The sequence below is a fragment of the Pristis pectinata genome, chromosome 15 (assembly GCF_009764475.1).
Source record: "Pristis pectinata isolate sPriPec2 chromosome 15, sPriPec2.1.pri, whole genome shotgun sequence".
NCBI lineage: Eukaryota > Metazoa > Chordata > Chondrichthyes > Rhinopristiformes > Pristidae > Pristis > Pristis pectinata.
Genome location: NC_067419.1, coordinates 22,792,079 through 22,818,759, shown reverse-complemented (window position 1 = coordinate 22,818,759; position 26,681 = coordinate 22,792,079). Strand labels below are relative to the sequence as shown.

At 40.7% G+C, this 26,681-nt stretch overlaps 1 protein-coding gene across 1 annotated transcript in view; it reads right to left on the bottom strand.

The window, feature by feature from the left end:
* Window positions 1-26,681, bottom strand: part of mtpn (myotrophin) — a 54,748-nt gene that overhangs the window by 15,111 nt on the left and 12,956 nt on the right. The window contains exons 2-3 of the mRNA XM_052030809.1: window positions 13,514-13,627; window positions 5,424-5,507 (exon numbers count right to left, since the gene is read on the bottom strand). Of these exons, the coding sequence (XP_051886769.1) occupies window positions 5,424-5,507; window positions 13,514-13,627 (198 nt within the window). The remainder of the gene's footprint in view (window positions 1-5,423; window positions 5,508-13,513; window positions 13,628-26,681) is intronic.

Below are 26,681 nucleotides of genomic sequence, written 5' to 3'. Positions count from 1 at the left end.
TGAGAGGAATAAATAGAATGGACAGCCAGCGCCACTTTCCCAGGGCGCCAATGCTCAAAAAAAGATGACATGGCTTTAAGGTATTGGGTGGGAAGTTCAAGGGAGATGTCAGAGGGAGGTTTTTCACCCAGAGAGTGGTTGGTGCATGGAATGCGCTGCCTGGGGTGGTGGTGGAGGCTGATACATTGGGCAAGTTCAAGAGATTGTTAGATAAGCATATGGAGGAATTTAAGAATTTAAGGGATATGTGGGAGGAAGGGGTTAGATAGTCTTAGGTGTGGTTTGAAGGGTGGCACAACATGGTGGGCTGAAGGGCCTGTATTATGCTGTATTGTTCTACAGTTCTATGTTTGACAAATTGTCTTGAATTTTGAGGATATGACGGGGGGGGGGTGCGGGGGGTGTTGATAGAGGGGAACCTGTAGAAGTAGTGTATTTAGATTTCCAAAAGGCATTTGACAAGGAGCCACGCAAGATATTGGTGCATAAACTAAGAGCTTGAGATATTGGAGGAAGTGTGTTAACATGGACTGTGTGTTAGTGGAGTACCCCAGGATCATTTCTTGGCCCTCAATTGTTGTTTACTATTCACATTAATGACCTGGAGGAGGGAACGAAATGTTAGGTTTCCAAGTTTGCTGATGATACAAAAGTATGTGTAAAGACAAGCTGTGATGAAAACATTATGATCCTATAATGGGATATAGATAAATGGAGTGATTGGCTGTAAATCTGGTAAATGTGGTTTAAAGTGGTGAAGTGTCAGCTAAGAGGAATCACAGAGGCAGATTATCTAAATGAAGAGAGACTGCAAATGAGTGGAGTTCAAAGGGATCTACGTGTTCTAGTGCATGAATCTCAAAAAGATAACAGGCATATCCAACAAGTAGTTGAGGTGGCAAACAGCATGTTGGCCTTTATTGAAATGGATTTGGAGTGTAAGAAGAGGGAGGTTTTGTTACTATTGGACAGGATGTTGGTGAGGCCACACCAGAAATGCTGTGGAGAGTTTTGGTCCTCCTACCCAAAACAGAATATAGCATCGAAAGTAGTCCAAAGGAGATTCACCAGGCTATTATCTAGGAGTGAGAGGTTTGTCCTATCTGGAGAAGCTGGACAAATTAGGTCTATATTCCTTGGAGATTAGAAGAATGAGGGGTGATTTTATTCAATCATACAAGACAGGGTAGATGTTAAGATGTTTTCTCCAGTGGGAGAGTATTGAACAAGGGGACATAGCTGCAAATTCTTCTTGGCATCAAAAATGTAGTCCAGTCAGGCAACCATCCAAACTGTTACATATCTCCTAAAAGAGCTCAAAATTTAACAATAAAAAAAAATGTCCTTTATCTTCTTATTGCACTGTACTGCTGCCACAAAACAACAAGTCTCACATCATAAGTCAGTGATAATAAATCTGATTCTGATGGTCATTTCTTTGCCAAGATGCAATTTTTGCTTATCCACAGAGAAATGTGCTGTTTAAAATATAATTTTCTCCTTGGACCTTAACCGTACATGTATTGGGGATAATAACATTTAGGAAAAAAAGAAGAGTTCCTGAGCATCTCTCAGCCATCACTTGTCAGTCTGAGAAATGTGTTCTTGCTCTCCAAACACAATACTACTTTTTCTCTTATTGATTAGTTCCCACACTTGAAATCAACCCATCTCTATGGGAAATACATGGGTGAACATCAGGCAAGAACAACATATGACTTAACTTGATATCCATGCAGTTGGATAGTTGTCAACACTTGCTATCTGCAACTGCAGCTAGGTGTGAGGGGGCGTATGGAACCGTAGCACAGCAAGAATGCCTTTGGGAGAAGAAAAGAGTAAATTGAAAAGGAAGTAAAAAAATTGTATGTGGGGTTATTAAAAGAACAGTGAAATGTTATACTGAGATATGCAAATCAGGAGAATTTCAGATTTAAGCCCCATTCTGGTATTCTAATCAACTGCATCCAGAACAGTAGTTAAGTACCCAGAATTGACCTCAGCAAAAGATAACTAGAAAAAGCACAAAGTTCCTGAAACTCTCAGAGATGCTTAAGGAGTAGCTGGTATCTCTGCTATGAATATAACTGCAGCCTATCAATGCCTACATAAAGCTCAGATAACCAAGGCTGAGATAGTCTGCAAAGAGTTTATGATACTCACTTCACATCCTTGTGCTCAGTCCTCCAGCTGGCCACTAATGCAACATGCTGCAGTTATTTTCAGTTGAATGAAAAATGGGAGCAATTGAAATACAATTCCACAAGGTGGCATGAAAGGTGTTATGGATTTTTACACATAACTTTATGGAGATCCCATCAGGTGTGGGACAAAATGAATAGTTTTCATCATTTATTTCTCCTTTGACCATTAAATTCCATGGAAATTTTCATAATCTTTCAAAGAGCAGAGCACTTCCATTTAAAAGGATTTGTAGCCCCGACTCAATGCCTGCAACAGTCTCCTACAACTTCACGGTGAAACTAGAATGGAGTGCTTTTCTTGGTTGGCACCAATCTCCATTTTATGCACTACATAAAAACAGGTATTTGTATGTTTATTGTTATAACTTGTTATAACAACATTATATAACATTATTTAACATTTACAACATTATCATATAACATTACATAACATTTTATAATAACATTATGAAATGTTACATTGTGGCCTGATAAATAATTTCAAGAAGGGCCTTTCGGAGCTATTCTAGGATTTTGTTCACATAAATGACAGGATTCACTGCAATTATGATAATTATGTATCAGTAATTAAGAACTTTACATTTATGACCAAATCCAACAGCCTGCAATAACTTTTGCTGGAGTCATTTTACCTACATGGGAACACAAGAAGTGATAGCTGCAATTTCCTAATCTTTATTATTAGAGAAGTTCCTAATAAAAGCTTCACTTAAACCCAGTGTCTGGCCCTCTGCTTTCCCACGACACAACAAAGGGAAAATATCAACCAAACTGATTCAGTCTCAGTTATTCATAGAATAACCTGGCAATGGAGTCGCCAGCTTTCCCTTCGGTCTTCATTAAAGCCAAAGAGTACATATAAACCAGGCCAGGCCAAAGAAAGTGAATGGCAGGGCCCCTAGGGAGTGATTTGAACAGCGAGACCTTGGGTGACAAGTACATAGTTCCCTGAAAGTTGCAACACAGGTAAACAAAGTAGTAAAGAAGGCACAATGAACGCATGCCTTCATCAGCTGAAGCATTGAGTATAGAAGTTGAGGCGTCGCATTAGTTGTACAGCTCGTTGGTTAGGCTGCACTTGGAGTACTGTGTGCAGTTCTGGTCACCGTGCTATAGAAAGGATATGATTAATCTAGAAAAGGTGCAGAAAAGATTCACAAGAAAGTTGCCTGGACTGGAGGGCTTGAGTTATAGAGAAAGATTGGATAAGCTGGGGCGGTTTCTCCTGGAGCGAAGGAGGCTGAGAAGTGACCTTTTAGAGGTTTACAAAATTATGAGGGGCATAGATAGAGTTGATAGTCACAATCTTTTTCCCCATGGCTGGGGATCTAAAACTAGTGGCCATAGGTTTAAAGTGAGAGGGCAAAGATTTAAAGGAGACCTGAAGGACAAGTTTTTCCCCCACACAGAGTGTGGAATTAGCTGCCAGAAGAGATGGTAGAGGCAGGTACAATTACAACATCTAAAAGATAAACGCAGGCAAATGGGATTAGTGTAATGGGCATATTGGTTGGCATGGATGCATTGGGCTGAAGGGCCTGTTTCCATGCTGTGTAACTCTATGAATCTATGAATTAGATAATTTAAGGTACAAAGAAATGAATGACTGCAGCAAGATCATAATCTTCAACTTTAGCCAGAACTATACTCTATATTGTAAGCTTGGAGCTAGACATCCAAAATAAGCTCCACAGCAACACACACAGTCAAAACTCAGGGGACTGACAGAATGAAGAAACCAGTTAGAAGCTAAATCACTATCAATAGGATCAAAATTTAACTTCAGGTTTCACCCTCCAACATTCTTATTATCAGCAATGGGACAAAGTCAGAATTCCCATTTTCCATCACCAACAAATAAAATTATCTGCTCGGTTCCGGACCGTCTGGACAACAGTAAAATGTCAGGCTGCTGTTCACTGACAACAGTTTGGCGTTCAACACTATCATCTCCTCCAAACTTATTATGAAGCTGCGAGATCTGGGCCTCTGCACCTCCCTCTGCAGCTGGATCCTGGACTTCCTCATCGGCAGACTTCAATCAGTACAGATCAATAACAACATCTCCTCCTTACTGACCATCAACACAGGTGCACCTCAAGGCTGCGTGCTTAGCCCCTGCTCTACTCTCTCTACACCCACGACTGTATGGCTCAGCACAACTCCAATACCATCTACAAATTTGACAACGACATCACTGTTGTTGGCCGAATCACGGATGGCAATGAGTCAGCATACAGGCGTGAGATAAAACATCTGGTTGAGTAGTGCCACAATAACAACCTCGCGCTCAACAAAACCAAGGAGCTAATCGTTGACTTCAGAAAGAGTAAGTTGGGAGACCACATGCTAGTTCTCATTGGTGGGTTAGAGGTGGAGAGAGTAAGCAGCTTCAAATTCCTGGGCATTAACATGATGGTTTCAGTTGACCTGCCTGGGGTCAGCACGTAGATGCAATCACGAAGAAGGTAAGCCAGTGCCTCTACTTTTAGAAGCTTAAGGAGGTTCGGCATGTCACCAAATACTCTAACAAACTTCTACTGATGCACTGTTGAAAGCATCCTGACTGGTTGCATCATGGCCTGGTACAGCAATTCCAAAGCACAGGAATAAAAGAGGCTGCAGAGCGCAGCGAATGCAGCCCAGTCCATCACAAACATAGCCCATCCCACTACTGACTGCATCTACAGGAGGCACTGCCTCAATAAGGTGGCATCTATCATCAAAGATCCCCACCATCCACATCATGCCCTCTTCTCGCTGCTACCGTCAGGCAGTAGGTACACAAGTTCAGGAACAGCTACTTTCCTACAACCATCAGGTTCATGACTAACCTGCATAACCCTAATTCCATCTCAACAACGGAACACTGTGGACCACCTCTTGTACTACCATGGACTTGTCTCCGATTATGTTTATTTTTGCACTAATGTTCTGCAGTCTTTTTTTTCCTCTTCACCGTCTTGTACTATTTATATATAATTTATATTCTGCGTGTTGTCTGAACCTATGTGGCTATGATACTATTGCAAGCAAGTTTTTCATTGTACCTGTGCCTCACCGTATTTGTGTACATGACAATGATATGACTTAACATGCAAAATAAATACCAGCTGTACATGCTGACCTCTCATCAGGTATCAGTCAAGCGCTGCATGCACCAGGCCATTCACTCAGCCCCATTCCTCCAGATAGACCCCACCATGTGTAAAAACCTACCTTGGATACCAGCAATTTCACACATTCTAAATGTCCCTCGTAAATAGCTGACAGAAGTGCTGTAATACCATGTATATCTGGAGCCTGTGGATCAGAGAAACAACAAAGATTAACTGTATTAAAAAGTTAATAACTGTTTAATTCTTTTAACAATATCAATGCAAGCTAATCTTGCCCCCAGCACATTCTCAGTAATGCAAAAAGACGCATTTCACTGTGTTTTGATGTACATGTGACTAATAAATATCTTCCTTAAACAGCAAATTGCCAAAATAATCTTTTTAGTACAAATTTTGAAACAAAACTCAATCAAATTAATAGCACTAAGAATCTTTATTCAGACTTTCACCATATAAAGAGGAATAAAGAGTTGCAAATTCAAGATCAGGAGCAAAATCAGGATGCATGTTTCCCCATGGTGGGCCAGAATCCAGTGTATCTGACACAGGATCCATAAGCCTCTGGAGTAGAATTATAAAGATTTACAGCCCTCCAAGTGAAAATTCTCCTCCTCCCAATCTTAAACTATTTATCCCTTATCATGAAGCTATGACTTTTAGTTCCATTTAAAGATAACTGCTTCTTGGCTTCCATTTTACCAAACTCTCAAAGTTCTGCGTGAACTTTATTTATAAAGCACAATAACGGACCCTTCCAGCCCAACGAGCCTGCACTGCCCAATTACACCCACGTTAACCTACTAACCTGTATGTCTTTGGAATGTGGGTGGAAACCAGAGCATCCAGAGGAAACCCACGCAGTCACGGGGAGAACATACAAACTCCTTACAGACAGTGGCAGGAATTGAACCCCGATCACTGGCGCTGTAATAAGGTTACGCTAACCGCAAGGCTACCGTGCCGCCAATAAGATTACATCTTATTCTTAGTGAATTGAACCTCTAGAATTCACATCTCCACAAAGGACAAACATCTTAATCCAAAAATCAAATGGATGAATCTTGATGGCACTGCTTTCTAGGTCATGTACAATGTTCCTAGGTACGGAGACCAAAACTCCACAAATTATTCCAAATGTAGGGCCACCAAAGCCCCATATTAGAAATGACTTCCACAGAATAATATAACATTGAAACAGAGGAAGAATAAAATTGGTTTGCCCATCTTGTATTGACCTGATTGCTCCCAGCTCATTCAACCTTGCAGAACCCTCCTCATAAACATCAAGGGACTGGTGTTTAAAAAGGGAGAACTGTCCCATGGAGTGGTCAAGAACAAGCTGACACAATCATACTTGCAGAATTATGCCAAACATAGAACATGCCAGACTACTCCAGCACAGTCCCTGGGGCCTGTGCCATCAGCAAGTCATTCCCACCAGAGGTACACAAACAAGAGGTAGTAGCCCTGGGAGCATGCCACATTAACACCAGACCATATGAAGCTGCATAGCATCAGGTCAAACACATGCAAGGAAGCTTCTTCCTGATCTCCCATCCTCTCTCAGTTGAAACAGTGCTCCTCCACGTTCAGGAACACTTGGAAGAACAAAATAGCAAGGCACAGATTGCACTCTGGATGAGGGACCTCAATGTCCATTCCCAGGAGTGACTTGGTAGCAGCAGCACCACTGACCTTGTCTGAAGGACAAAGCTGCCAGACTGGATCAGTAGCAGGAAATGAGCAAGCCAAGGAGGGATAGATCTACCCGACTTCTCTCACACCATTCTACCTGCAGCAGATGCACCTGTCCATGACAGCAATGGTAGAAATGAACATTACATAGTCCTTGTGGAGATAAAATCCTTTCTTTGTACCAATGACCTCCACCATTGTCTTCTGAGGCACTCGTGTTGCGCTAAATGGGATGGACTCTGAAAAGATCTGGCAACCCAAAACAGGGCATCCATGAGACATTGTGGACTATTAGCAGCAGCAATGTAGACCACCACAATCTATAACCCCACACCCTAGCACGTCCTCCACTCAACGATCATCAAGTTAATGGGTCAATATGGTTCAATATGACATTCAGAAAGGCGTGCCAGGAGCTACCAGGTTCAACTAAATTGAGGCGCCAACTCTGGGAAGCTGCAGCAGAGGGCCAGATGCATGCTAATCGTAAAAAAAAGCATGCAATAGACAGAATGAAATAATTGCACAACTAATGTATCAGAGTGAACCTCTGCAGACCTATCACATCTAGTTGGGAATGGCAATAGAAAATTAAACAGCTAATGCGGGGGAGGGAGCTCCAGGTACATCCACATCCTCAACAATAGCAAGGTCTAGCACGCCAATGCTAAAGCATTCACAACCATTCTCAGCCAGAAGGGGCAGGTGAACGACCCACCTTAGCTTTCTTCTTAACACCTCACCAAAGAAGCCAGTCTTCAGCTAATTCGATTCACTCCACTTGATATCAAGAAACAGCTGCGAGCACTGGATGCTGTAAAGGCAGAGGCCAGACAATATTCTGGCTGTAGTACCAAGTTCCAGAACTAGTTGTGCCAGTGCAGTTACAACAATGGCATCTAGACGACCATGCAGAAAATTGCGCATGTTCATCAAAAGCAGGACAAATCTAACCCAATTAATTACTTCCCACTCAATCTACTCTTAAACATCAGCAAAGTGATGGAAAATGTTGTTGACCGTGTTATCAAGCAGCATATATTTACTAATAACCTGCTTACTGATGGTCAGTTAGGGTTTCACCAGGACCACTTTGTTGCAGAACCTCATCATGGCCTTGGACCAAAGAGCTAAATTGCAAAGCACAATGAAAGTAACTGATATCAAAGCACCATTAACTGAATGTGACATCAAGGAGTCCTAGTAAAACTGAAGACAAAAGGCATCAAAGGAATAACACTCCAATGGCTGGCATCATATCTTGCACAGAGGAAAATGCTCTGACAATTAGAGGATTATCCCAATGCCAGGACATGATGTTGGACTTCCTCAGGTGAGTGTCCCATGTCCTTGCCCAACCATGTTTAACCACTTCAATGACTTTCTTTCCATTATCAGGTCAGGGTTTCACAGTGTACAAATCCATGCACAACTCCTCAGTTAAGTCGAACTGTAGTACTTATTAAAAAAGGGCAAGGAAAAACAGGGAGAGTGCAAGGAAAGTTCAGCAAACTGATTCCTGGCTGGTGGTACAGGTGTGTGAGGAAAGAGTGAACTGACTACTGCTATATACCAGCAACAATAGAAACACACAGTCATGTATAAGTGTTAGAAACTATTTTATTAATAACTACTTGTGATAAGAAAAGTAAAAATGAAAAGATATTAAACATTAACCCCAAAACTAACCCAAAGTGTGTGTGTGTGGCAAATTCCCAAACTCCAAGTCTAAGAATAGTTCTCAAAGTTCAGTTCAGCAAGTCATCAGGTGAAACGTGACCAAAGGCTTTTGCAAAACCACCGGTGACCGAAGAGAGAATGTAGAGAGAAATTACGAAATCCACACGTTCTACGATGGAACCCATACGACATAGCTATTGTTCTTCATCCATTGATACGGAGACCAGCAGTCAGTGTCTCTCTCTCCGACTCACTGAGCAAAACAGTCAGCACGTTGTTATCTTGCTGTCTTGATGACACCACACACACACACACACACACACAAACTACTACTCTACTGTTCTGGTGCCTTAAAGGGACATTCACCAAATAGCAACCTGACTCGTAACACTACACATATATTCATTCGAATTTTGAAAGGCGGGAGGAAATCTCATTTCCAATAGGGCTTGACAGGCTGGAGGTAGGGAAGTAATTCTCATGAATGGGGGTGAGCAGGTAGCAAGCCAGGGGTGACAGTATATAGGGTAAAACATTTAGGGCTGAGGTGAGAAGAAATTTCTTCAAAGGGTGGCAAACTTTTGGAATTCTCAGCTTCAGAATGTTTTGCAAGTTAAGCCACTAAATATATTTTCATATATTATTTAAAAAGCCAAGATAGTACTGAATGGTTGAAAAGGCTTGAACGGGCCAAGTGGCCGACTCATGTTACTATTTCTCTCTGCCTTGGAATTCCTTTTCTGACATCAACTGCTGTGAGACATCAGCCATTAGGGATTTCTGGGATTCTGAGATCCAATAGGAATGACACCAATCATCTAGCCGAGCAGACAATTGGATGCAAGAATGCTCAGACAGCAAACCTGGAAGTAAAAAGTTCCAAGCTTTGAACTCATTTTTGACCCTTTTAAAAAGATTAAAATAAAATTTGAGGCATACATATCAAAATCTGTGAACATCTTTAAAGCAGACTTTAAAATAGTACTTGATGAGCAAAAAAGTGAAAGGACACTGCGGATCACCAGGAATGTGGAGTTGAGGTTACAATCACATCGGCCACATTCTTAATGAATAGCGGAGCAGAGCTGAGGAGTTAAGTGGCCCACTCCTACTCCACGTTTGTTTGAAAGTGGAAAATGAGATTTAAAAAAGGTAAATTGTCAAGTACACTTGAAGTAACTGTCTGCAGAAATTAGCCTCCATGAACATTTTTTAAAAAAGCTTTCAAAGAAGCAATTATGACTTTATACACAGTTAAAAACTCAGTTCCATCCTATTCAATAAGAATTAATACTTTGTGTTTTTTTTAAACTAAGATGGCTTGTAACTAATCTGATTTCTGCTGATTGTATGGAGAAGGCTACATGAGCACATCCCATGGAGAAGCAGGGAAATACAGCAACTTCCAGTTTTTAACCACATAAGTGTAGGGGTGTGTACTCCCAACTGTTACTGACCAATTTCCTCCATTACAACAGCAAGGGCTGCAAGCTAGATCATTACTTATTGCATAAACTGAACAAGTATAACAGCCCCAATTCCATCAGACCTAAAGTTATACAGAAATTTCATGTGGCACTTTCAAATGCCTTCTGAAAATTCAGATGGACTACAGATTCTCCTCTATCTATTCAGTTATACCATTACAATTTTCTAAGTACCCTGCAGCCCGAGAAAAGTACTAGTATCTTCCTGCAACTGATATTAGACTATGTAGCCTGGAGTTCCACACATTCTCTTCTACCTTCTTTCTTGAACAGCAAGATTACACTTGTAACTTTCAAATCCACTGGAACTATTCAAGAATCTACAGAACTCTGGATGTTCAAAGTAAATTCATCCACTTCCTCTGTAGCCAATTCTTAAAATTCTAGGGTATGGGGATTTGTTGGCTCTTGGTCCCATAAATTTTTCTGCTCCTTTTTCATTACTAACATTAATAACCAAATTCCTGTCATTGGACTCTTAGTTCCCCACTATGTCTAATACATTTTTGGGGTCTTACTTTGAAGACAGATACTAAATATTTGTTCAACATCTCTTCCATTTTCTTACTCATTATAACTTCTTTGGTCTTGGCCTCCAAATAATCCACAACACATTTTTTCCCCTTTCACATGCATGCAGAAGCTCTTAGTCTTTTTTGAAATATCTTAATAGTTTTATTTTCATTCTAGTCTCTCCTTTATTTTCTTTCATTGTCCTTTTCTGATTTATAAGACCTTCAATCCCCAGTCTTTCTACTCTTATTGGCAATACTGATTAGTATCATTATCTTATGAAGACTTTATTCCTCAACAGAATGTATTTTAGTTGAAAATTATGAATTCCTTATTTTGATGTTCGCTTTTGTGCAACTACAATGCTTTTAATCTTATTTTTTGCCCAATCTATCTCCGTCTATTGCGCCTTGTAACTACATAATGGGATCTATTCAAATTTAAGATTCAGCCTTCTAGTTTCAGCCTTCAAAACTTAATTTGAAGTTCTAACATGGGATCAAATCCTCCCTTGAGCATTCCTTATTACAAGGTAATTAGTATACCTTGCCTCATTTCACAATACTAGATTTGAACTTAGTTGATTCCCTTATTGATGTCTCAACACATTGAGTCTAGAAACTGTTTTAACTGCATTTCATGAACATTGGTCCAAAATATTTTGCCAATTTGATTTTTTCCCCAGGCTCCTTCATTATTCCATTACTGCCTTCTAATTTTCAGTACTAAAACTAATCCAGCTAGCATTTCTATCTTTTGTTATTTCTTAGTTCCACTGATACCAATTGTAAATTGTAATTTCCGGACCAAGATACCTTTATACCACTGCTCTTATTTCATCATTTATCATCAAACTCTAATGGCTGGAGTACAAAGGAAGATGATCGTCATAGAGGCACACAGCACAGAAACAGGCCCTGCAACCCAACCCATCCATGCTGAACAAGTTGCCTACCTGAGCGAGTCCCATTTGCCTGCATTTGATGCACATCCCTCTAAACCTTTCCTATTCATGAACCTGCCCAAATATCTTCTAAATATTGTAATTGCACCCACCTCTACCACTTTCTCTGATAGCTCGTTCCACCTATCCAATACACTCTGTCCCTCAGAATCCCCTCCAGTAACTTTCCCACCACTCACGATAGGCTCACCAACCTGTAGTTCCCTGACTTATTCTTATAGCCCTTCTTCAAGGCACAACATTAGCTACTTTGAAGGAGCGAGGATATAAAAGGATATAGCATGCTCACAAAATTATCCCATCTCTATCTTTTCTAATGATAGGTATTTCTGTTACAGATGAAATATTATATTAAAATCTGTAATTGTTTGGTTTTATTTATTCGAACATTATTATACCTTGGTAAAGCAGACGTGAAGCCAGTGTTACAATGAATATTTTTACATTTTCTAATACCCATTCAGAAAAGTTCAAATAGTGACCAATTCAGTTATTTTTCAGAATGTCTCATCTCCTCAAATTTAGGAATAGAAGCTGCTTCATCAGATGTTAATGTCATTATGCATTCTTGCAGCTAGAAGGCTGGCAAGTGATAACAGATTAACAGGAGTAGGTTATTCCTCCTTTAAAAGCAGTTCTGTCATTTGATGACAATATCTCAACTCCATCAACCTTAATAGGTTTTGTATTCTTCTATACACATGTCTAACAAAAATCTTGACACAATTTTTCTTAAAACAACCAGCTCAACAATTTTTGTTTCAGGTCTTCCCCTAGTCTTTTTATGAAGAAAACAAATCAACCATGATCGAATGACGGAGCAGACTCGATAGGTCGAATGGCCTAATTCAGCTCCTATGTCTTATGTACTGCTCTGGCTTAACATAGCTTCCTGCATAAAAAATTGACAATATACTACAGTTATTCAGTCTGCTAGCCTGCCCATCTAACGCAGGTGATACTGAAGTTATCTATTCTAATCTAGTTTCCTTTTTTGCTTAGATCCTTTTATAGCCTTCCTATTCAAACAGTTATCCACTCTGTCCCAGACCATCAAGCAACTATTTTATGGACGGTTGTCTACTTGCATTCATAGTGCTCTTCTCTTTAGATACAATGAAGTCCATGTGGCATAGGGTATACCATAGTGCTTATGCTTATCAGTGATGCACCACAGTGTCTGCACTTATCAATATTGTTTCAGTTCATTTACTTGATTTATATCAATTACTCAACAGCTGCATGTTGTAAAGTGATCCACATTCCAATATCCCTCTATGGAGAAATTATTTTCTGAATTAATCCCTTTCATTCTCGGTAATGGTCTTGGTCCGTACAGTTTTAACAATTCAGCAAGTGGAAGAATCAATATTTTAGAATCTATCAGAATTCCATTAGGCATCTCCCCATTTGATCTGTGCTCTCCAAGGGACAAATGCAACGCAAATTCTTCATTCATATTCTTTCAGACATAATAATTCCACGTATCTTCATCAGCTCCTCTCTATATCATAGAATCATACAGCACAGAAGCATGCCCTATGGTCCATTGAATCCGCACCAACCATCAAGCACCCAATTACACTAATTCCATCTTATTCTTCCCCAATTCATCCCAGATTCTGCACAACATTTTACATTAACTTTTTCATTTTTTTTGAACATTGAGTATATAGTTATGTGAAGGTTTAGGCTTGGTATGTGACAAAACCAGTAGAAAGTGCATTTTAATCTCTTGATAGTACAGCATCAAACAAGATTGGCAACTGTACCAGTATTTTCTTCAGGTACACTTAAAAGAACCACTGCCTTATGTCATAACTGACATTTAGATACTTGTTCTTATCTTACATTAATTTCTGCTCCCGCATAAATCAGAAACTCCAGGACCTCAAGCTGACCACAGTCTGCTGCAAAGTGGATGGGCTTACGACCAGCTAATTCAATCTTGTTCACATCTGCACCCTGAAGACAGAAAATGTAAAATACCCATTAGAATCAACAAACACAAAATTTGCAAAATTCAACAAATACCCACCAGAGCTGACAAAATATTCAAAAATATTAAAGGGTACACTTAATTAGATCTTAGGTGATCATTAAAATTACCTCAAATGTCTTAACATACATTACATAGCAAGTACAAAACATCCAGGCAAGTGAAAGTGTTGTATAGCACAGCACAATATCTGTATTAAATAGTCTTCAAAAAATAATTAATCAACTTTTATAATAGAAACTAATCATTCAGAGATAGAAGATCTTGACACATCTGAAAAATCTCTCAAAATACTTTATGATCATGGAACTCTTCAGGAAGTGACCCATAAAAACTCCCAAAACTCATAACACATATTAGTCTTCCTTTTTTCAGATAAATTTCCTTCTGCAGCCATTTTGCAAAAAAAATTTCAAACCACTTTCAATCACATTCTCAAACCCTCAACTCCCAAACCAGTTGAAAACTAGTCATCACCATGCCTTAGTGATTGAAGACAAGTTTAACTGTTGCCTTGCTTCCATTGTCAACATCCTCTACCCACTGAAAACTTCACTTCTCTTTCCAGCCACTTTTGATTCCTGAGGTCCAAAATGTACACAAACATCCCTGGTGCACAACTGGCTTAACCATTCATGGTCACAATGATGGAAGAGAGAGACAAATTTTGGATAGCATATGGGTAGCAGAATTCTGCATGTTGGAAATAGTAGAGAATGGAGAATGAGTAAATAATATTTGGGATGACAAAAGGCTTATTGATTATTTCACTGCTGGATGGGCTGGGGATTAGTGTAGTGGCAAGCCACCATACTATTGTGGAAGTTAATGCTCTTTGTGATGGAGGGACTATGACATACAGGCATTTTAAAGAATGATTGAATACATGAACTTTTTAACGACTGAAAATAGGAAGTTGAATGGGATCACACAACATTCCACTATCTGTTTTTCAACTCATTTATCAACATCATCCCAGATTGGATCTTGGGATTTCATGATAAGCAGCAAAACACTTCACTGCACAGCATCAAATTGCAACTGATCAACCATGGTATTACTCAATGATTCTCTAGGAAGAAGGGGGCATTTTTTGTTGCTTCCTACAATGCAAAAATACAATACATTAACTTAGTTTTAAGAGATGGATGATGAGTTACTTGGCCTGTCCTTTCAGCTACAAGACCTCATTTCTATATACAGAAACACTTTGGTAATTTAACTGGCAATTATTTTTTCACATCAGGTGGTCAATTGCTGAAGTAGTTTCTTTGAAAAGAAGTACTATCATCTTTTAAATATTTGTGTCACCCATGTTAAGATGAGGTCAAAGTTAACAATGGAAATTACTGAGAAGCCACAAGTATTTAGAGACCACACTTAGGCAGAATATTGAATTTCATATGCATGACATTTTGCCAAAATACAAAAGAAACTTCAGTTTTTATAATGCAAATGTACTAGGTGTGGACTGTCAGTGAGTCTGTCATTGAGCCTCTGCCCCTTTGATTGGGACCAATGGTTAGTTGGGTGCTAAGCCACTCGGGCATTTTGAACTGCACTGCCTGGGTCCATGATACAATTTCAACAAAGCACCAGTCCTACCCAGCTAGAGATCACCTACCTAATAATGGTGTCTATTCACTTTTTATTTACTAATGGGAAATGTAATTATTGAAATTTCATTCACAATTTGCCACATGAAGTTATTAGCTAAAGTACTAGAGAGCATTAATTAATTCACTTGTGCACAGTACAAAGTACACAACCTTTAAATGAATTTACAGTTACAGGAAAGGCTGGAAATGCATATCAGATCAGGCAGAGAAGAAGAAAGAGATAACATTTCAGATTTAGCACCTGCAATAAGTTTTCAAGATAAGTCTGTCAAGGGTAAAGCTTGGTGAAAACGTAGCCACAAACAAAATTAAAAGGTTGCAATGTTTTGTTATAGTGATACTGGGCAAATAACCACAGTTCTCATACAGTTTACGCAGCAAGTGCTCTTTTCAGACTGACAAATACGAACCCATATCTTGTTCAAAAACAATGTAGAAAATGGAAAGAAATAAACACGAATTTGCATATAAATGGAGCACAATAGATTTCTCCTTCAGCAGTTTCTAATTTTAAAAGTACCATTTTAATGGCTAAGTTTGAAAATTCAGGTGTGGAACTATTCCTAGCCACTGAATCCAAGATGCTGCCAACATTGTTTTTGTTTCTTATTTATTTCGTAACCTGCATGATACAGACTTCAGGTCAAAAAAGACACATTCATGGTCTGCAACCAGCTAAGCTTTCACCTCACCAATATCTTTCCTGGCCTCACGTCAGCTGATATTGCTGGTGGTTCTCTTTGCTTCACTACTATCCATTCCTGCTTAAAATCTGCTGTCGTCATAACTTTCTAAAGAAGATTTTTGATTCTCTTGTTCTTGCAAACTACCGTCTATTTTCAAATACCATTTCCTCTCCAAAACCCTTGAACATCTTGTAGCCTTCAAAATTTGTACCCACTCTTTGAAGAGAGTTAAACAAGTTCTTCAAATTAGTTTTTTGGCTCTGCTCCAGATACCAATACAGCTCTTATTTAAGTCATTATTGATATCCTTGGTTGCAACTACAGCAAGTCTGCCCCAGTCTTTGACATAGCGGACTATAGCCTTTTCATCTCTTACATTCCCAGTCATTGACAGAGAATCTGCTGCAACGGTTTCTCTTTCTATATAATCACACCGTTACTTTGATGTCCCCTCAAAAGTCCATCTTTGGACTTTTTTTATTTCTCATCCACACTTTGCATCTCAGGAACATCATTCAAATGTACATTTCTGAGAGCCAATTTTACTTCACCACCACACTTAACCTCATCATTGTCTGAATTATTAAACCATATGCCCAACATTCAGCCATAGCTGAAGAGAAGTGCTGTCCAACACTAGTTTGTAAATATTGGGAAAACTGAAGCCATTATCTTTAGTCTGTGTCCCACATTCTGCTCCACAGGAATCAACTCTTTCTCCCTCTGGAATCTTCTAAATCTGAACTATTTTCTCCGCAACCATTGCTTCATATAGTATTTGACACAGAGATGATCTTTGGACTATACACGTTATCACTAACACCACTTATATTTTCATGTCATTAACACTGGACTCCTGCCAACTTATTTGCTGCTGATGCCTTCATTTTTGCCTGAATAACCTCTGAACTTGAATATTCAAAAGTATGCCAGGGTGCCTTCCCTTGTTCTACCTTTCATATATTTGAGGCTATGCCATGTCACTAATGGCACAAAGTCCTCTCCAGCCACCAACCTGTAATTACTGACCTACAACAGGCCCCCAACTGGGAAATTCATTTCCAACCTTGCCTCTTTCTACCTCTGATCTTCTCCAGTCCTACAATTCTGAAATCTTTGCTTTACTCAAATTTTGGACCCTTAATCATCCCAGATCACTAGCAATGGTAATCGTGCCTTCAGCTGCCAAGGTGCGAAGCTAAGGAATTCCCTCCCTTTCCACCTTTACTCTCCAAACACACTTTTGGTCACCCGCCTCAATATCTGCATATGAGACTTTGTATCAAATTACATTTGCTGAAAATTCCTGTGGTGCACTTTGAGGCATCATTAGTATTTTAAAAGCATTACACAAATACAATGTGTTCCTGTTGATATTTTATAAACTCTGAACAAATATTTCTATGGTTATTGACCAAAAGTTAGAAAAACGCAGATAGTTTGCATTTGCTTGTAAATAATTGTAGACTTCAAAGTAGCTATGGTCAAGACTAGAGTGGAACAAATGGGTAAAAATACTGTCTGCTTGCGCTACTAGATTTACACGAGGGAAACTAATAAGCTTGCCTTCATTCACTGAAACAAAACAAAAAAAAAGCAATTAAACCAAGTTTGGAACATACAAGGAGTATGAAACTGTTCAAAGTACAAAAAAAGTATTACCATTCTGTCACTAGGCACCACTTAATTACCATCTCCAGCCAAGGACAATCCTGCCCCGTTGATTGGGTGTTCACAGTTGCATATGTGACCACAGTACGGAGTTCAAAATTTCCAGATCCTCAGCATGTTATGACTCCATTACCTTCACTTTGACCACAATTCTGGATTCTTAACTAGCCCAATTTTATTGCACCAGCAATTTATGAAAGTGTTTTTTTCCAAAGTCTGCTTGAACTTGGCACTTTTCGGTACAATGTTTTTGTAGGCAGAAAGGCAAAGAATAACCACTCTGCTACTGACAGACAGATGACAATAGATCTGATTATGAATACAATCCTCTACCTATCTGTTCTTGCAAATCACAATTCCATTTGTTTCATCTCAAAGTTATGCTAATCTTACTGGAAATCCTTCTTAAATGGCCCTATTCAAAGTTATAAACAACATCTTTTGGTGACTCTGGTGCATTTTCCTTCTTTGCCTTTCTGCTGCCTTTAACAGCTCTCCTCAATTTTCAATGCCTCTGCTATCAGTGCTCTTTGATGGTTCCACTCTTATCTTTACAATTACAGTTAGAAAATATTTAACAATGGCTATTTTCAAAGTTACATTTCATCCACTGTATTCCCTGAAGTTCTACCTTTACCATCTTCCTCTTGACCCGTCTGTGCATGACATCCCAACAGAATTGGAATAGATTCATCAAATTAGTACTGCATAGAAGATTAGTCATTCCTTTGAGCTCATTGCAGCTTCCTGTTGAGCAACTGATTCGCTCCATTTCTCCTCTTTCCTCATTGCCCTGAAAATGATTTAGCCCCTAGCTTCTTCTGCATTCTCCCCTTCATTTGCCCTATCATTTGCATCAGAGGCATCAACTGTACAACCATGGTCTAGAACGATTTCCTTTCTAACAGAATACCACCTCAAACAAGTGTTATGCCGTTTTCCCTAAAAATCTCCTTCTTGGCTTTCATTTCTTTTGTTACATTAAGCACTGCGTTCAACACACAGATTGCTGGGGCCTTTAACCAATAACTTCGTGTCCTCTCTAGCCACAGATTAGAGGTCTGTGAGGTCCCGGAGGACTGGTCAGTAGCTGATGTTGTTCCATTGTTCAAGGAGGGAAACAGGGATACTCCTGGTAACTATAAACCGGTGAGTCTCATGTCAATGGTAGGAAAGTTACTGGAGAGGATTCTTTGGGATAGGATTTATGAGCATTTGGAAAACCATAGCCTAATTAGGAACACTCAGAGTGGCTTTGTGCAGGGCAAGTCGTGCTTGATTGAGTTTTTTGACGACATAACAAGGGTGATTGATGAAGGTAAAGCTGTGGATGTTGTCTACATAGATTTTAGTAAGGTGTTTGACAAGGTCCCTCATGGGAGGTTCATCCAGAAGATGCATGAGATCCAAGGTGAACTGGCTGTTTGGATTCAGAACTGGCTTGCCTGTAGAAGACAGAGGGTAGTGATCAATGGGACTTATTCTAGCTGGAGGTCTGTGACTAGTGGTGTTCCTCAGGGAACTGTACTGGGACCTCTTCAGCTTGTGATGTATACAAATGACCTGGATGAAAATGTACATGGGCGTGCTAGTAAATTTGATACAAAGGTTGGTGGTGTTGTAGATAGCGTAGAACACTGGCAAAGGACACAGCAGGATATAGATCAGTTGCAGATGTGGGCGGAGGAATGGCAGATGGAGTTCAACCCAGCCAAATGTCAAGTGTTGCACCTTGGGAGATCAAATGTAAAGAGACAGTACACTGTTTATAGCAAGACCCTTAACAGTGTTGATGAGCAGACGGATCTTGGGGTCCAAGTTCATAGCTCCCTGAAAGTGGATACACAAGTTGATAGGGTGGTAAAGATGGCATATGGCATGCTTGCCTTCATGAGTCGAGGCAATGAATTCAAGAGTCAGGAAGTTATGCTGCAGCTCTATAAAACTTTAGTTAGGCCGCACCTGGAGTATTGCATTCAGTTCTGGTTGCCCCATTATAGGAAGGATGTCAGGGCTTTGGAGAGGGTGCAGGAGAGGTTTACCAAGATGCTGCCTGGATTAGAGGGCATGTGCTATGAGGAGAGGTTGGACAAACTTGGGTTGTTTTCTCTGGAGCAGTGGAGGCTGAGGGGAGATCTGATAGAGGTTTATAAGATTACGAAAGGCATAGATAGAGTAGACAGCCAGCATCTTTTCCCCAGGGTTGAAATGTCTAATACCAGAGGGCATGCATTTAAGGTAAAAGGGGGAAAGTTCAAAGGAAATGTGTGGGCCAAGGTTAAATACAGGTGGGTGCTTGGAATGCACTGCCTGGGGTGGTGGTGGAGGCAAATACGATAAGGGCATTCAAGAAGCTCTTAGATAGGGACATGAATGTGAGGGAAATGATAGGATATGGACACTGAAGGCAGAAGGGATTAGTTTAGTTGGCCATTTTTTTTATTAATGTAATTGGTTCGGCACATTGTGGGCTGAAGGGCCTGTTCCTGTGCTGTACTGTTCTGTTCAATATTCCATGATATACAAATACAATATTTTACTGCAAACCTATTTTAAGGATATAGAAAAATTGATCAATAGCATCATGAGCTGAACTTTCTGGGAACATTCTAATTCAACTGTTTTTTTTCCCAATCACCATAACTTCTTTGTTCCAATGCAGACTAAATATCATCAGGCCAAAAAAGCAGAATATTTATAATTGATGTGTAATCACCGTTGATGAGGAGAGACATTTTCATTTGAGTTCAATTACTGAACTCAACTCAAAAGATAGTCCTTCAGTTGTTTATTCACTGCCTAATAATGTCTATTACAATCTTCAGTGATTTTGGCCCCAGTTTATCTGTCACACAGGGAACTAACCCTTTAGTGTAGATCAGTTTCATCAGCACAGAATTAATTTTGATTTCATTGCTGATTTTTTTTTGATTGCTGATTTGATTTTGATACTTGATTGCTAATGTGATGATAAAGCAGACCAAGGATACTTCCCCAAAACACCTCCTTACTTGTTGTAAAAAGATGCCCATATCATTATCATTAGAACAAAAGGTCCACCAGACAAGACACAATACCATCCACCTCTGAAGGTCTAACTGTATTGGAGCAAGTTTCTGCTGTATTTTGATAGATGAGAAAGGACTCATTATTAGAACCCAGAGATTCTCATCACAAGGAAATCAATTTGTTCTAAAGTGAAACAGAGAACTTTTGTCTTGTACTTTTCATTGGCACCAACATGATTTGCTATTCTCGCTATATGCTGGCTTAATTTTAATTCCAATTAACATTAAGCCTAAAGTTGAGCAGGCACCAACTGTGCACATCAGATTTGAGAACCAAAAGTTTTTAAATTACTGGGAAAACCACCACTTCCAGAAGTAGACACAAGAGATTCTGCAGATGCTGCAATCTGGAGCAACACACACAACATGCTGGAGGAACTCAGCAGATTTAGGCAACATCTATGGAGAGAAATAAACAGTCTACGTTTCGGGTCGAGACCTTTCATCAGGACTGGAAAGGAAGAGTGCAGAAGTCAGAATAAGGAGGTTGGGGCGGGGGGGGGGGGGAGGAGTACATGCAGGCAGGTGATAGGCGAGTTCAGGTGATATGAGAGTCCAGGTGAGGGGGGAAGGTACGAGGGTGGGGGAGGAAGGAGATGCAAGAAACTGAGAGGTGATGGGTAGAAGATGCAAAGGGCTGAAGGAGAAGGAATCTGATAGGAGAGGGCAGTGGACCATGGAATAAAGGGAAGGAGGTGAGAAATAGATGGGCAGGTCATGAGGGTGGGAAAAGAAAATAGAATGAGGGAAGACGGGGGGGGGGGGGGGGGTGTGGAAAAAAAAGAGGGGAGGAATTACCAGAAGTTAAAGAAATCGATGTTGAGGCCATCAGGTTGGGGACTACCAAAGCGGAATATGAGGCGTTCTTCCTCCAATCTACATCTGGTGTCAACGTGGCAGTAGAGGAGACCATGGGTAGACATGTCGGTATGGGAATGGAATGTGGAACTGAAGTGGCTGGCCACCGGGACATCCTTGCTTTTGTGGCGGACGGAGCGAAGGTGCTCGATGAAGCTGTTACACGACACAGCTCCGCCCTCATGACCTGCCATCTATTTCTCACCTCCTTCCCTTTATTCCATTCCCTTCATTGCCTTCTCATACCAGATTCCTCCTCCTTCAGCCCTTTGCTTCTCCTATCACCTCTCACCTTCTTGCATCTCCCTCCTACCTTCCCTCTCTCACCTGGACTTACATATCACCTGAACTCGCCTATCACCTGCCTACATGTACTTCCACCAACCCACCTCCCGCACCCCCCCCCCCATGCCCCTCCCCGACCTTCTTATTCTGGCTTCTGCCTTTCTCGTCATGAAGGGTCTTGACCAGAAACGTCGACTGTTTATTTCTCTCCATAGTTGCTGCCTGACCTGCTAAGTTCCTCCAGCATTTTGTGACTTCCAGAAGTACCCTTAAACCATTTAGCCTAAGCTTTGTATACCCAATCTTGGATTTCAAACTTTCATATCACACAGGAGTTGCACGTACTGTTCGGCACACTAGAAAAATGTTCCCTGGGAGAGGCAAAAATCAGATAAAGAGCCAGGCGAACTTGTGGGCAAACTAAATCTGGAGAATTCCTCTCCATCTCTCACAGATGATCAAACCTATACAGGACATCATTTTGCACCTGATAATTTAACACTGTGTTTATCTATTGTTTCCTGGCCAAAAGCACATCTGCCCCAACTTGATGACAGTGAACCTGCATCTACTGCAGGAAGTGGCAACTTGCTCCAGAGGTCTTCTTTTCTCTGGAAAAAGATCTACTTTCTGACCTAGATTTGGGCTTAAAATGAGCAAGAGAAAGGTTGGCCTTTTCAATGAACTGTACAATAGAAGCAATTACAATAGGACCAAAAAATGCATTGACAATAGCTAGCTGTCCAACAAAAACACGACTCTTTCTGGAAAGATTCCCCCAAAAGAGTAAACTGCTAACAGCATCCAAAACATTAGTCTGCTGTTATCAGCATTGCCATTCAACACCATATACTATTGCTGACATGTGGTACAAGGCCTCACAATTCTTTGGTCAGAATGAAGGGTTCTAAAATCTACTGAGCATTGCAAAACCCCTGCATCCAGTCACTTTACTTTTACAAATGCTGCAGCCCTTCATAAGTTCATGTTGAGGATTGCACCCTGAATCACGTTTGAAGGACGAGGAAAAGCACGATTCTGATGCAAGAACTCAGAGCATGAAAATGAGAAAAAGTAAACCGACAGAACAAGGGTGAGTGACTACAGTCATAACTACATTCTTCTTCTTAGTCTCTCAGGAGTGGTTCTGTGACTGACGAGACCAATGTGGAAAACCTATCCATCTTCAACATTTAGGGCAGGGGTTGGGTGGTCTGCCTGTTCATACTTCCTTCCAAATGTGAGGTTATCCACTTTCCCACATTATAGCCCACCTCCCTACACACTCACTTAATACACCCAAATCCCTTTTATAGATTCATTGTAACCTCCCTATAATTCAGATATCCAACCATCTTTGTATCATCAACCAAATGACTACATTACATTCAGCCCTTTCATCCAAGTCAATAATATAGGTTATAAATAGTTGAGGCCCCAGTACCGACTCCTGTAGCACCCCACTGGTTTGATAGCCAATCTGAAAGTGACCTATTTTCCTGTTAGTCACTCCCCTATCCATGCCAATATATTATCCTAACCCTGTGAAGTAACCATTCATGTAACAACCTTAAGGTGCCTTAATCACTACCGCTCAGTGGCTGATACCCACCATCATGAAGTGCTTTGAAAGGCTGGTCATGACACGCATTAACTCCAGCCTCCCTGACAACCTCAACTCACTGCAATTCACCTATCACAAAAACAGGCCTACAGCGGACCCCATCTCCCTGGCCCTACACTCATCTCTGGAGCAACTGGACAGTAAAGACACCTACGTTAGACTACTGTTTATTGACTACAGTTCCTCCTTCACTACTACAATTTCAAGCAAACTCATCACCAAACTCAGAGACCTGGGACTCAACACCTCCCTTTACAACTGGATCCTTGACTTCCTGACCAACAGGTCGGAATCAGTAAAGATAGGCAGCAACACCTCCAGCATGATTATTCTCAACACTGGTGCCCCACAAGGCTGTGTCCTCAGCCCCCTACTCTACTCCCTATATACTCAGGAAGGAGATAGAGAGCTTAGTAACATGGTGTCATGACAACCACATTTCCCTCAATGTCTGCAAAAACAAAAGAGCTGGTCATTGACTTCAGGAAGGGGGGCAGTGCACATGCTCCTATCTACATCAATGGTTTTGAGGTTAAGAGGGTTGAGAGCTTCAAGTTCCCAGGAGTGAACATCACCAATAGCCTGTCCTAGTCCAACAACATAGACGCCATGGCCAAGAAAGCTCACCAGCGCCTCTACTTCCTCAGAAGGCTAAAGAAATTTGGCATGTCCCCATCAACCTTCACCAATTTTTAATTGATGCACCAGAGAAAGCATCCTATCTGGATGCATCAGGGCTTGGTATGGCAACTGCTCTGCCTGTGACTGCAAGAAACTGCAGAGAGTTATGGACACAGCTCAGCATGTCACAGAAACCAGCCTCCCCTCCATGGACTCTGTCTATACTTCTTGCTGCCTCGGTAAAGCAACCAGCATAATCAAAGACCCCATCCATCCCGGACATACTCTCTTCTCCCCCTCCCATCAGGCAGAAGATACAAAAGCCTGAAAGCACGTACCACCAGGCTCAAGGACAGCTTCTATCCCGTTGTTATAAGATTATTGAACGGTTCCCTACGGTACATGCAACAATAATAAATCAATTCCAATCTTTTCAAATGCCTTTTGGGGATCCAAATATACATCTACTGGCTCCTCTTAATCCATCCTGTTTGTTATTCTAGGAAATTTGTCAGAACAATATTTCCCTTTAGTAAATAATGATTAAAACAAAAAGCAGGTAAATAAATTGCTAGTGGTGCAAAACAGTATACTGAATTCTACACTGAAACATCGTGGTATTGGGGGTGTTAAATAAAAGATTAGTGTTGATGTTTAATCTTGCTATAACAGTTCCAAAATCACTAACAGTTAACCGGAACCCTTTGAACCAGTCATTCACATGGTAAATAAATCCAATGATACAAAGAAAGTCCTTTCCCTTGACTATACAGTATTGCTCTTAAATTTTCTATCAAGAACTTGTTTTAAATATTGAATCACCTCTGCAGTCCACAATATAATATTAGCAACAGGAAGCAATTTTTTTTTATCCATAAGTGATACTAACTCCAATAACATCCTAACTCAAAGCTATCAGTTGCCACCGTGATAAAACGCACAAATAAAAAGCTCAGGTGTAGAAACAACAATCCCAAACAGGGGATGCATGCTTGAGGATCGCTGTCTGTATTGCAATCCTGCCACCTTTTAGGCCACAAAAACTCCAGGCATTAGACTCCCTCGTGTTGGAGGTGGTCAATCATCTACCTTTGACATTCAACAGTATTACCATCGGCCTGTTGCCCTCCAGCTACATGCCGGAGGTCACTGCTGGCCAGAAACTCAACTGGACCAACCACATAAATACCAAGGCTACAAGAGCAGGTCAGACACTGGTTATCTTGTGGTGAATCACTCTCTTTCTGAAACACCAAAGCATTTCCACCGTCTCCAAGGCTTGTCAGGAACACAATGCAATGCTTTCTACTTTGCTGGATGAGTACAACTATAAGGACACTCAAAAAGCTCAGCATCATCCAGAACAAAGTAGCCCACTCGATTGGTACCCCATCCACCACCCTGATTATTCATTCTGTATACTATTACTGAACTGTGGCTGCAGTGTATACCATCAACAAAATGCATTGCAATTACTTGCCTAAACTACTTCAAAAGCACTTCACAAACTCACATCTGAGGACGACAAGGGCAGAAGTTGCACGGGAACACCATTATGTGCACGTTCCTCGCCCAAGTCACATACCATCCCGAAGCTGAAATACATCAGTATCACTTCACTGTCACTGGAACACGAAACCCAGCAGCACTGTGGGTAAACTTTCTCCAGAAGTACAACAATTGAAGAGGTTAGTTCACCACCACCTCCTCTAGGGATGGGTAACAAATGCTGACCGCCAGTTAGGCCCAGGTCCCTATGAAAATGAATAAATATAAATCTTCTGAGCCTAAAACTCTCTTTTGTGGGTTGGGACAGAGAGAAGACAGATGCTGAAGCATACACAATGAATAAGGAATAAAAATGCACAAAAATAAATAGACTAAATACTAATGATTCTGCATCTTTACTCTTCCGTTTTTCTTCATCTACTTAGGCAATCCCTTGGGATCCACTCCAGGCAAAGCAAGGCTTTCCAGTTTAGATCCCAATGGAACTGTACCTTTGGTGGTATAGCCAAGGTATTTGAAAAAAATCTCTACAGCTGGTAAACAGTTGCATTAAGGGTGTGACCACAAGGTTTTCCATATCCTGAGAGATATGTTATCAGATCCAATGGAGAATTCAATGCAATACAAAAATATGATTAAGTATCACAATAAATCTTTTAGTTTTCCTGTGGTAGTGTCATAGAGTCATGCAGCACAGAAACAGGCCCTTCAGCCCAACCGGCCCATGCCAGCCCAGGTGCCTATCTGAGCTAGTCCCATTTGCCTGCATTTGGCCCACGTCCCTCGAAACCTTTCCTGTCCACGAGCCTGTCTGAATGTCTATTAGATGTTGTAATCATAACTGCCTCTACCACTTCCTCTGGCAGCTCATCCCATGTACTCGCCACTCTGTGTGAAAAAGTTGCCTCTAAATCTTTCCCCACTCACCTTACACCCATGTCCTCCAGGTTCTGGGAAAAAGACTGTGACCCTTCACCTTATCTATCCCCCTCATTATTTTATATACCGTTACAAAGTCACCCCTCAGCCTTCTACACTCCAGGGAAAAAAGTCCCAGCATATCCAGGCTCTCCATATAA